General features: G+C 47.9%; 1 protein-coding gene across 1 annotated transcript in view; it reads left to right on the top strand.

The window, feature by feature from the left end:
- Window positions 1-12,034, top strand: part of WT1 (WT1 transcription factor) — a 48,437-nt gene that overhangs the window by 33,277 nt on the left and 3,126 nt on the right. Inside the window, exons 6-9 of the mRNA XM_037128216.2 lie at window positions 4,507-4,603; window positions 7,516-7,666; window positions 11,100-11,189; window positions 11,775-11,867. Of these exons, the coding sequence (XP_036984111.1) occupies window positions 4,507-4,603; window positions 7,516-7,666; window positions 11,100-11,189; window positions 11,775-11,867 (431 nt within the window). The remainder of the gene's footprint in view (window positions 1-4,506; window positions 4,604-7,515; window positions 7,667-11,099; window positions 11,190-11,774; window positions 11,868-12,034) is intronic.

Genomic DNA, 12,034 nt, shown 5'->3' with positions numbered 1-12,034 from the left:
CATTAAGCTGGTAGCTCCTTGCCCTTCTTGGAGGGCCTTATGGCTCCAGACCTCTAGAAATCCTACCCTTGCTCTTATTTGATTCATCCGCCGTAAGTAGCAGTTTTTAAGGCTGGTCTCTCCAGGGGTAAAGCTTGGCTTCACTTGCCCATCTAAGCTAGCAGCTGGGTCTTACCAGTGGCTGTTATTCCAATGGCAGCCACCATCTGCCTGAGCCTCTCTGTCTCAGCTTAACTCCTGCTGATGGCTTATGCCCTGTTGGACTGGACCCCATGCAAATGACCAGGTTCTTTATGATGTCTTTCCTCCAGTTGCCCCTGGAGAAACTGTTCAGAATCCTATTGCTTCATGAATACCAGAGAATATTTATGGATACTGTAAATGCAATAGCTCTCAAGAAAGCAGAGAGCCTCCTTTCCTTTTAGGAAAACACAGAAAATCTGCTTTTCAAATGTAGAGGTAACATGAAACAGGAACAAAAGCAAATGTTTGGAAGCCAAATCAAGAGTCAAGAAGATTTCAACAGGTGAGAATGACTTGCTAAAAGAAATAGAATGGAATTTCTATGTATAGTCCTGAATTGCAGCTTAAAAAAAATCATGTCTTGCCCTGACCACTGTGGCTCAGTTGGTTGGGTGTCATCCTGCAAAGCAAAAGGTCACAGCTTTGATTCCTGGTCAGGGCATAAGCGTGGATTGTAGGTTCAGTCCCTGGTCAGGGTGTGTGCGAGAGGCAGCATGATTGATTGTTCCTCTCTCATATTGATGTTTCTCTCCCTCTTTTTCTCCCTTCCCCTCTCTAAAAATAAATAAATAAAACCTTTAAAAAAATTCTGTCTTTGGGCTCAAGGTGGGAGGTAACTGCCTTGACTGTACTTTATTCTGGGGTGGGGGTTGTAGTTGGAGATCTTATTTGACTGGCGAAGACCACTGTGACCTCAGTGCTAAGAAATGATGTGCTCTTAGGAGTGTAAATGGCGATAACTTTGTCCAGATGGAGGTGGGGAAGCCCCAGGCCCTTAGCCCAGGGAATGAGCCCTGGCAGCCTGTGGGCCTAATGCACTGTGTTGTGTTTGACTAACACACTGATTTTGAAGAATTTGGAATGGAACCCCTTCGGGTGAGGCATGTGCTCTCCAGTCTCGGTAGTCACTTCCCTGATTCTAAAGGCTTCTGTGTTCTGGATGGTACTCTCTCCCCACTCCTTTATGGATGCAATCTTCTGGGGCCCAGGGACCCATCCCAAGCCCACACTCTGAGAGGCACTTAATAAAAGAAGGGGATCAAGAAGAGGATCCAGCTGGTAAAGGACTTTAGATACCAGTTCTTGTTGTAATAGTAGAGACAACCACAGTTCTGTAGCCTGGAGAGCTGTCTTCAAATACCTAAAGGATTGTCATGTGGAAGAGGAGTTAGATTCAGCCCATCTCATGGGACATTTATGGACTATGCAGCTTTCCTTCAGTCACTAAATTGAGAGGATACATAAAGGAGCAAGTTGGTCTCTGTCCTCAAGGCCAAGTTTACCATAGAGCAGAAGAGATAACACAGAGATGGCTGTAAAATAGTAATACTCATTCTGTGGTTCTTCAAAAGACAGAAGCAAGGAGGCTGATTTCAGCCTGGTTGAGAAAGGCTTCTCCTAATAACAGAAACTTTCCCTGAGCAGACTGGGCTGCCTCGACAACCCGTGACCAGTCATATTGTTCAACTGTTGGTGATGAGCTAGAGGAGCTTTGAGTGGCGATTGGAGTAGATGACCTTTTCACCTTTATCCATGTATGGTTCCAAGACCACAGACTTGCTTTCCTTTCCTTATCAGGGGAGAGTCGTCACTGAGCCCACGGGTGGTACTTGGTGTCCTGTGCAGACCACACAGGGAAGAGTATTGGGTTTGCAGGGTTTCCACAGTGTGGAACTGCATTGTGTGTTTGTCCTCTGTAGACCCAAGAGTCGGTAGGCAGGGCCCAGTTGTCTTTTTAATTCATGAACCTGGTAGAAGAGTCTAGTGGCATATTTGGCAGATGCAGTCTTGTTGCTGGTTGCTTCTTTTGTTTGTTGGCTTGCATTTGGCTGGGAGGATCATGTCATTACTTTTGAGTGTCACAACGCTTCATTTCCCGGGACGAGTATCCTGAGTAATGTCTATTTCCCATGCCCCTCCACCCTCTAGAAACCCAGAAGCATCCAGAGACCAGCTGCCAAGACAGGATATTCCTTACTCTTTCCCTTTGATGACAGAACTTTAAGATATTTCTTTTGCTGTATCCTAGAGACCCTCCAGCCCTGGAAAATCTGTAAGTCACGCTTTGGCCGCATGCGGAAGGCTAAACAAAGCAAAGGCAGCATCTCTTCACAGCCTTGGAGGCAAAATCTTCTGGCCGTGGCATTCTTGTCCTGTCCTGCTGCTGCCCCATCGCCATTGTCATCAGCTCTCACTTCCCCAACTGTCTGTGTAATCGTAAGGAACGCAGACACAGCCTCTTTTTCTTGGCAAGCACATTCCAAGCTTCAGAAAGGCAGATACTATCTGGGTTTGGCATGTCTTTCCAGTTTTTGTGTGTTTGACCCTGGTTCAGCTCTTTCAGACGTTTCCCTTCAGATATGTCAAAAATCACCTGAAAGATGTGCAAACAAGGTGTGTGCAGTAGATCAGGGGGCGCAAGCTGCCACCCGCCTTCCGAGGCTTCTGTCGTTGCTCTGTGCAAAGGAGACAGTCAGTCCTTTCTCAAAAGCTCGAAGTCAGAATGAATGTGAAACCCTACAGCTGCTGGGGCCACAGGGTGTGCGGACCTGCCAGTCGTCCTGGCAGATACTCTTTGCTCCCAGGAATGCCTTCCCCTGGGTGAGTGGCAGTTGAGCCAGCCCCAGGCTTTCCCCACGGCTTCAGGTGGAGTGGGCTCATCGGCCCAGCTACCTGCTCCTGCACCCGGAGCCCTGGAATCTCTGGAGTCACAGCCAGAGGGTGGAGGTTCTCAGCCCTGACAGCCATTAATTGCACCTGGAGGCTTAAACAAATGCTGGTGTGTGGACCCCATTCCCCAGAGGTGCCTTTCTAAAAGCAGCTTTACAAGTTTCATGGAGCAGCACAGTTCACTCATTTGGAGTATATGATTCAACAGTCTTAGTATAATCAGAGTTGCACGACTGTACCACAGGTTGGGAACATTGTGAGCGGTCCCTCTCCACTTCCTTCCAGCTTCCCCAGCCCCAGGCAGCCAACCATGAAGCTACTTCTTGTCTATAATTATGCCCATTCTGGACATTTCGTATATATGGTATCACACAGTAGGTGGTCCTCTGTGATTGACCTCTTTCACTTAGTGTAATGTTTTCAAGGTTTGTCCACATTATCATGTATCAGTATTTCATTCCTTTTTCTGGATAAATAATATTCCACCTTATGGATATACTATAGTTTGTTTACCCCCCTGCCACCCCCCGCATCAGCTGGCGGGCATTTATGTCGACTCCACTTGTCAGCTAGGGTAAGTAAGCGCTGCTCATAAACGAAGTGCACAAGTTTTTGTGTAAACACGTGATTCACTCCTCCTGGGGACACACCTACAAGTGGGATTGCTGGGTCATATTGTAACTTTGTCTAATCTTTTGAGGAACTGCCAGGCACTTCCCAAAGCAGCTGCACCATTTCACAGAGGAATTTCATAAAAGCTCTCCATGGTGATTCTAGATGTGATTATAATGTGCTGCCCATGTGGAATAAAAACCCTTACTCTGCCTCATTTGGAAGTAAAATAATTGCAGAACAGATATCAGCTTTTTCCTGAAGGAGAGAATACTTTTGAAACAGAACACACACCCTTTCCAAGTGGTTATTTTCAACATTCCATATCCCTCGGCTCTCACTAGTAGTCCAAGGTTAACCTGAGACTTGACTCGGGAACCAGTCAGTCTAACGCTAGGGGAGATTGTCCGGTGTCTGTCTTGGGCAGGGGTTGGCTGCAAAGAGTTAAGTTGATCTGGAAAGCTGATCTGTGGGTTAAGTGGAACAGGGCCACAGATGTGTAACCACTTCTGAGGATGTGATATCTCTTCTTGTGTCATCACTTTCTTGGTGCTATCTGGTAAAAAACTGAGTCACGAGGTGCTGACAAACATCCATTGCATTTGATGTGAACTTGAGTCATCTGCTCATTCCTGAGATATTTGCAGCTCTCAGCCCTGCCATCCAGACGGTAAACAACGTGCTGGGGATGACCTCCCGCCACTGTGACTTCCCCGCTCATCTGAGAGAGGCATAGACCCAGACAGCGCAGTGCGTCTGCGAGGATCAGAGCGCGAGGGAGCGCTGCGTGGTGGCGAGGCCCGGACTGATGGGCCCCGCCCTTCACCAAACCCTGCTTCCAGAGTAGCCCCAATGGGGGGAGGCCAAAAGCAGCTGCCCTCCTGTGAGCCTTTAAAAACATCCCTGCTGCTGCAGATGCCCATTTTCAAATGGTACCTGTGGACCCGCCTGAACCTTGTTCTCTTTTCTTCGTGTTTGCAGCCACGGCGCGGGGTATGAGAGCGATAACCACACCACGCCCATTCTCTGTGGGGCCCAGTACAGGATACACACCCACGGCGTCTTCCGGGGCATTCAGGTGAGTATGCGGGGTCCGGCTGGAAGTGGACTTCCCTGCCTCTTCCCCTTCTCAGCACCCGTTCACTTCCATGCTGATGGCCGTTTGGCACTAGCAAGTCCGTTCCTAACTGTATGTTCCTGTGACAGCAGAGACCCCTCCTTTTCCATGGGGGTGGGTAGGACAGCCTCCTCCTGTTGGGAGGCCAGTGTAAAGGGGGCTGCCTCTCTGGCTCAGGCCAAGATGCTTCCTGCGGAATCCCCTCCTTCCTTGTTTTCATGGTTTAATTTGCCTTCTCCATGGTGGGCTGCATGGCTCTTATATTTGGGGCTAACTGGGCTTGCTTTTGACTTCTAAGAAGACTTGGTCTGCATTGTAAAGCACCCAAAGGTAGACTCTATCTTGCCAGTCTTGCCAAGTGTTGCTATGATATTAATAATAACACTGCCTATGGCTGGACACTTTCTATATGCCAGGCATTGTGCTAAGTTTTATACATGGGCTTTACAAAAAATAGACCTAATTTTTTTTTTAAGGCAAGGTTGGGTTTAAGGAAAAATTGTGCAGAAAGTAAAGAGGGTTCCAGTATCACCCCCCACCCCGCCAACACCTCCCCATGATTAACATCTTGCTTTGGTATGCATATTTGTTGAGATGGATAAGCCAACAGTGACACATTATTGTTAACTGAAGCCCATAGTTTACATTAGGATTCACTTTTTGTGCTGTGTAGTTCTGTGGGTTTTGTTAAATGCAAAATGCCATGGACCTACCATTAGAATATCATATGGAACAGTTTCATTGCCTGAAAATGTCCTGTGCTCCCCCTGCTCATCCCTTCCCCTCTCTCTTCTTCCCCTGCCCCCACAACCAGTGATCTTTTTATCATCTGCATCATTTTGCCTCTCTCCAGAGCGTTGTGTAGTTGGAATCACACTGTGTTTAGCCTGTGTGGCTCCTTTCACTTTGTAGTATGCATTTAAGCTTCTCCCGTGTCTACACATTGAGTCCCCCCCATTTAATCCTGAGCACTTCTTTATGAGGTAGGTACTATTATTGGCTCCGTTTTATAAATAAGGAAACTGAAGTCTGGACGAGACAAGTGACTTGTCCCAAACCACATCTCTGTAAGAGGTGGAGCAGAGACTTATAACACATCTTACTCCAGAAGCTCTGATTTGAACCATTTTGTTACACTGCCTCATAGGGGGACAGAGGGCTGTGAGCAGTTTGTGGGAGGAGGGAGTCTCCAAGGAGAGTGAAGGAAGGGAAGTAAAAAGGTAAACCTTTTACAGAATTGGGGGAACTCAGTGAAGGCCACTGAGCCCCTTTTGGTGGTGAGAACCACATGAAGTTCCCAAGTATTTGCTTCGGTGACTTTTGCATGTGACTCATGGCTGCAACATGAGTAACAGTGGCGATACTTTCCCAGACTAGTCAGCACCCTGGAAATCAGTTGTGTGTGGGTCAGGTAGCTCCGAGATGTTCTGATTCATGTTTCCAGAAGTGTCCTGGTGACAGAACAGTGTGCTCCCTCACCCCAGGCCTTCCTGTGGTGGGACTAAAGGCAAGGGTCGCAGAAATAGGGAAATCTGACAGAAGTACAGAAAGAGTCATCCAGTCTGTCCTCTGACAAATACCATCAGCATCCTCCATCAGGACCACTGACAGCTCAATTTTGTATCGTATTGCCATATGTGCTGCAGCTAGAATGAATTACAGGAAATGAAAAAAGTTCCTTTGCCTTCCTTTGCACCAAACCTCATTTGTCAGCCTCACTCTCATGGCTTCTGATTGGCTCTGGCCCAGTCCTTTTCTCCTGGAGCACACCAATCAAACACAACGGCTCACTATTGAGGTTTATATCACCATTTGCCTTGAAACACTATGGCCTATCAACATCCAAGTTACCTGTCACTGCAGTCCTTTTTCTGCAGAATGGAAGGCCTCCCAGTGCAAGGCAGTGTGAAAGAGAAAGTAGAACAGAGGAACTGGGGGTGGCGTGGAAAATGCCCAGGGCAGAGAATGGGTGAAGTTCAGAAGTATTTCCAGGACTTACAACATGGAAGTGCTCTTTGGCCTCGACTTCCACACCTGTAAGAATGGGGAGGATTCAGCCGCCCCTCAGGCACCTGCGCTGCTCCTGTCTGTGACTTACTGATCTGGAGAGCGGAAAGGGGAGCCTGCCTCATCTTTTCCCTCTAGCTCTTTGCCACGAAGGACTGACCGTATACATACTCATGCTCACCAGGTAAAGTGGGTCAACAGAAAGCCCCATGAAGGCTGTGAACAGGGCGTGGAAGGCAGGCCCAGCGTTTTCTGGTGCTATTATTAAAGGGTTGCACTGGCTACATGGAGCCTCTAGGGCATTCAGCTCCCCTTCACAGACAGAACCCCCCAATCTCATGGGCTCCTTCTTTACTCACATGGAAAGTCTGGCTAGTTTGGGGTTCATCTAGTGTCCTACATGTCTCTCTCATAAGGACTTCCCCATCCACTTCAGAGTGAGGCTATGGTTGTGTGGCCAGGTGTCTGAGTGGGAGGAATGGGGTAGAACCCGGGACTTTGGCCTTCCAAACCTCACTGCATTAAGTGCAGAAGTGGAGAGACGGGATGGACTGGGAGCTCTTCCGGCCACTAGCATTTCTTTTCCAGATACTCTGGATCAGCGACCCCCAAACCAGTAGGCTTTGAGTACTGGTTCTGGTTGATCAGTAGTGATGACGTTAGAGCACTGCATTGTAGAATGTCCTGATCTGTCATCCATCAGTGGTGTCTGCTGTGGGCATCTGGTGTGTGGACCGCCTGGTTTTAGGCCTCGTATCTGCCATCCTTCCTTCCTTGGGTGTATGCCAGTGCTCACTCTCCCTTGGACCGACGTGCATATTCACGTGTGGCTTAAAGCCTCCATTTCTCTTACACTCTGCTTGCAGGACGTGCGGCGTGTGCCTGGAGTAGCCCCGACTCTTGTCCGGTCTGCATCTGAGACCAGTGAGAAACGCCCCTTCATGTGTGCTTACCCGGGCTGCAATAAGAGATATTTTAAGCTGTCTCACTTACAGATGCACAGCCGGAAGCACACTGGTGAGTGTGTCCACCGCCCAGCCTGGGTTCCCGCGGCCTCTGGGCAGGGGCGGCTGCGGAGCTCCGGCTGCTGGTTCTCACACTGTCAAGGACGCAGGGGAATCCAGGCATGGAAAATAGTCATTTTTTGAAAGTTCTGGCATAAGTGATAAAAAAAAAAGGCTGCAAGGTCATTTTGCATCCAGATTGTCCTAGCTCTAATAAAGAAGTCAGTAAACTTCAGGGAGGATGGAGCAGAGTGGTGGAAAGAGAATTGCACAGGATTAAAGAGCCTTGTGTTTCAATATGGGTTTCATCACTGAGTGCGGAGACCTAGAGCAAGTTTTAACCTCTCCTTGAACTTCATTTGCTTAATGTGAAAAATAGAAATGACAATGCCTACCTTATACAACTGTTAAGACTAAGTTAAAATTTAATATCAAATTGAGTGAAAGGAGTTAGAGGTATGACTGCACCTACTGCAGTACCCTATGTCAATAGGTCTGAATAAATGATAGCGTTACTGTTAGAATACTATTAGCATCTCTAAAGAGAGAGGAGCTAGTTTGAGAGTTTGGCAATCAGATGATTTGGAGAGCTTGTCAGGCAAGGTTATCCTAAGATTAGGAAGAGATGGTCCAAAGAAAAACTTAACTGCTTGGGTTAATAGTAACCAACCAGATGAGAATGGGAAAATGGATTATATTTAATTATTATTTTTAATCTTTAAAAAAAAAGAGAGCAATTTTGACGATGTGGATTTTCCCACAGGCCAGGGGGTCTGCCTCTGGGAAAGAGGGTCTGCCATGTCTAGTTGTTGGCCACCTTAAACGTGATCGGCCATTTCACAAATGTTTGCCCTTGGCCAGTGGGCACTGGGTGGGAGTGAGGTGGGGTCTCCCCTACAGGGAAACAGTGGGAAGTGCAGCCTTTCCCACAGGGCATCCAGGGCCATTCTTTTCACAATGGAAGGATGGCTTTGTTGTGATGATCACCGTGGTTTTTTTACCGTTACTGCTGGCTCTGCTTTGGGGACGATGGAGGAGAAAGTGACCTGTATCCAGATCTTTGGCCATTAGACCTTCTCTAAACCATTGCATCTGGAGGGGCACTTCTGGCATAAACCCGACTTTGCACTCGGTAGGCCATTTGCTTTCAGGCTGAGAGGAGCAATCTGGCGGCATGTTTTATTTTTACATATTTCCCTGAACGGGATCACTTGGAGAGTAAATGATAAGGTTCTAAGGGAAAGGCTAAAGTAAAATTCTGAGAAAATGTGAGGGAATACCATTCATTGAAGACAATATAGTTGTGAAAACTTCCAATGGGAATGGGACGCAGAAAAGAATAGAGGTTAGATGTCTGTGTGAAGGGAAGACAATAGGTGAGATAGCCAAGCCCACCTGGCCTGCTGGAGCATTTAGGAAGCTCTTTCTCGCAGAAGATGAGGAGGAGGGCAGGCTGGTACGTAACAATCCTGTGGTCTCTCTCTTGAAAGAGTGCAATTGAAAAAAATTTATTTATAATTATAGTGCAGACTATTAAGTAATTTTATATTAAATGCTTTCTATGTCCCAGGCTCTCTACATGTGTTATTTCATTTAATCCTCACACATGAAGCAATGATCAGGTGAGTAGGTACAGTGGAAGCAGGACTTGAACACATGCCTTTTAACTCCCAAGTCACAAGCCCCCTTCTCAAAGAGCGAATGGTCTGTTTTGGAGCCAGGAGACACACAAACGAAAAGGGACTGAGTAAATGATAATGCATTAAACCGGAGGCTGGAGGAGTTGGGAAGAATTGTTCGGAGTATCAGTTTGAGCTGGTGTCAAGGTTTCTTGGAAGGGGAAGGGCTTGGGCTGACTATCAGGGTTGATAAGATTGGGCAGAGGGCAGGAACAAGTATAAAGGACTCATGGACAAAAACTAAGGGGGGTGGAAATGGGAGGGAGGTGGGGAGCAAAGGGGGGATGGGCTGGGATGGGAGTAAAAGACAGAAAACTGTACTTGAACAATAATTAAATTTAAAAAAATTAAAAAAAAGATTGGGCAGAGGAAGGGACACAGGAGCAGAAGCAGATGGGCAGGGAAAAGAAATGAGACCACCTAGGGGTGGCGTCCTCTCCAGGTTGCGGAGGTGGAACATGAGTCCCGGGGCTGGATACAAGTGGCAAGTTAAGGAGAGGCCCCTGCCCTTGGATTTCCCAGCCCGTGGAACAAGTTAGACCTGGACACAGCCCGCCACGTCAGACGTTCTGTAATCAGTTCCGTCATGAGGGAAGGAAGGGCTTTCATTCGAACGTGAAGCTTCCAGGAAGGCATCGCAGAGGAACAGGCATTTGCGAGGAGTGTACAGCAGACTTTTTGCTGGGTAGGAATGTGGAGATAGCCACTGAGGGCGTTTAGTGTGAGCGAAGTGCAAGGCAGAGATTTCAGGAGTGGTGAGCTCCGGCATAGCAGGAACACGGATTCATCAGGGAAATAGAGGAGGTTCTGCAGTTGGAAAGGTAACCAGGGACTGCCCTGCGATGGAAAGACCCTGCTGAGCCCGGGGTGGCTTGCTCTCCATGCCAGATGCCGGTGACTCAGAATTCTCATGAGAAGGTGGAAAGGCCCGAGGTCGCTTAGTGCACTCCTGGGGCCCAGTTCCCAGTATTTGGCTGAACTTTCTCAAGCGAGGCCAGGGCGGGGCTTCTTCATTCTGATGAAGGAGGTTGTGTAATCCCACCACTGGCTTCTCTCTGATAGAGGGACAGCAAACATTTTCTGAACGCTTTGACCCTCGTTTAACTTGAGCGTCTCACAATCATGGAGCCTTTTATGCCTGACTCAGGAATGAGAAGTTGGTAGCAGAGAGTACCAAATCTTCAGGCTATAAAATATGAAACACCCACTTCATGGGACCGGCTCCAGGGCACATCCATCCCAGAATCCTGCCTCAGATTCAGTCGAGGAGTTAAATCTTCTTCGGTTTATTATTTGTCTAACTATTCTCTGCCAATGATTTTTGAGCCCTGCTTCTGTGCTAGGTACTAGGCTAAGCCCTGTATGGGGACGGTCTGGTTTAATCAGTTTATAAATCCTTGGAAGTTGTCAGATTATTGGCTCCATTTCACGATAAGGAAACTGTACCTCACCCAGCACTTAAAGTGGCAGGGCTGGATGTGACCCCCGCGTCAGGCTCCAGAACGTGAGTTTCCGTTCACTTCAAACTGGGAGGGGAGGGACCACCCTCATTCACCTAACCCCCCCTCAACCTGCGCCTGCTGTCCACAGGCCTGTGTGCAGGTAAGGCCTTCAACCACACGCTGCAGTTGGAAAGTCACCCTAACATGCTCCACCGAAGTGTCTTAGGCCTTTTGGAATCCCTCCAGCCCCCAGAGGAGAGGTTGCCTTTAAGGAGATCTCCACTTCCAGTGTCATTTTCAAATGGAGTATGTGTCTTCCTCCAAGGTGAGAAACCATACCAGTGTGACTTCAAGGACTGTGAGCGAAGGTTTTCTCGTTCAGACCAACTCAAAAGACACCAAAGGAGACACACAGGTTTGTAGGTTCACTTCTCATTGCTGGCAGTGTGTTCCCTTGGGTTACGGCTGATTTTGTGATTTTCTGTGTTGTTAAGTATGGATGTGAGAGGGTCAACCGCTTGTTTCATTTTTTTCAGTTTTTTACCCCCTAATCTCTGGGGATTTTTCTTCTCTTAAACAAAAAAAGAAAGAAAAAGAAGCACCTCATATTTATCATGCAAACCACGGACCAGTGAGATCCCACTAGCAACTTGCTGATGACGCACTGAGCATCAGTAAAGACCGGAGGTGGTGGAGATCAGATTTCCACGTGTAGCGTGTGATTCTCTTTTCAGTCTTGGACACAGCTGAGACCTTGGTCAGAAGCTGGACACCTGTGGTTAAGGAATAATTGTTTCCCAGACCAGAAGCAGGTCTTCAGGGGTTGTGCGCAGGACCGGGTGGTTCGTGCTGGGCCCGGGGGAGATCTGGGGGCGAGGCAGATGTTGCAGGTGCGGCTGGAAGTGCCTGGCTCCTCCGGCTGCCGGGCAGCAGGCCTTGTGGGCCTCGCTGTGCCCCCCGCGTCGTCAGGGCTGCGGCTAGACCTTCTCTGTCCGTTTAGGTGTGAAACCCTTCCAGTGTAAAACTTGTCAGCGGAAGTTCTCCCGCTCTGACCACCTGAAGACCCACACCAGGACTCATACAGGTAAAACAAGTGCGTAAACTTTTCTTCACATTTATTTTTCATTATTTTTTTTAAAAAATAACTACCGTTGAATGAAGTTGTTTCTGATGAGAGAGACTGGACAAGAGGAGTGTAAAAAGAGCCTAAGCAGGTTTAGACTGAGATGAGAGAAAGAACTGTAGGTGCTTATCTTTAAA

The sequence above is a fragment of the Artibeus jamaicensis genome, unplaced genomic scaffold, assembly GCF_021234435.1.
Source record: "Artibeus jamaicensis isolate MK-2021 breed Jamaican fruit bat unplaced genomic scaffold, CSHL_Jam_final contig_797, whole genome shotgun sequence".
NCBI lineage: Eukaryota > Metazoa > Chordata > Mammalia > Chiroptera > Phyllostomidae > Artibeus > Artibeus jamaicensis.
This window is presented reverse-complemented; position numbering and strand designations above follow the sequence as displayed.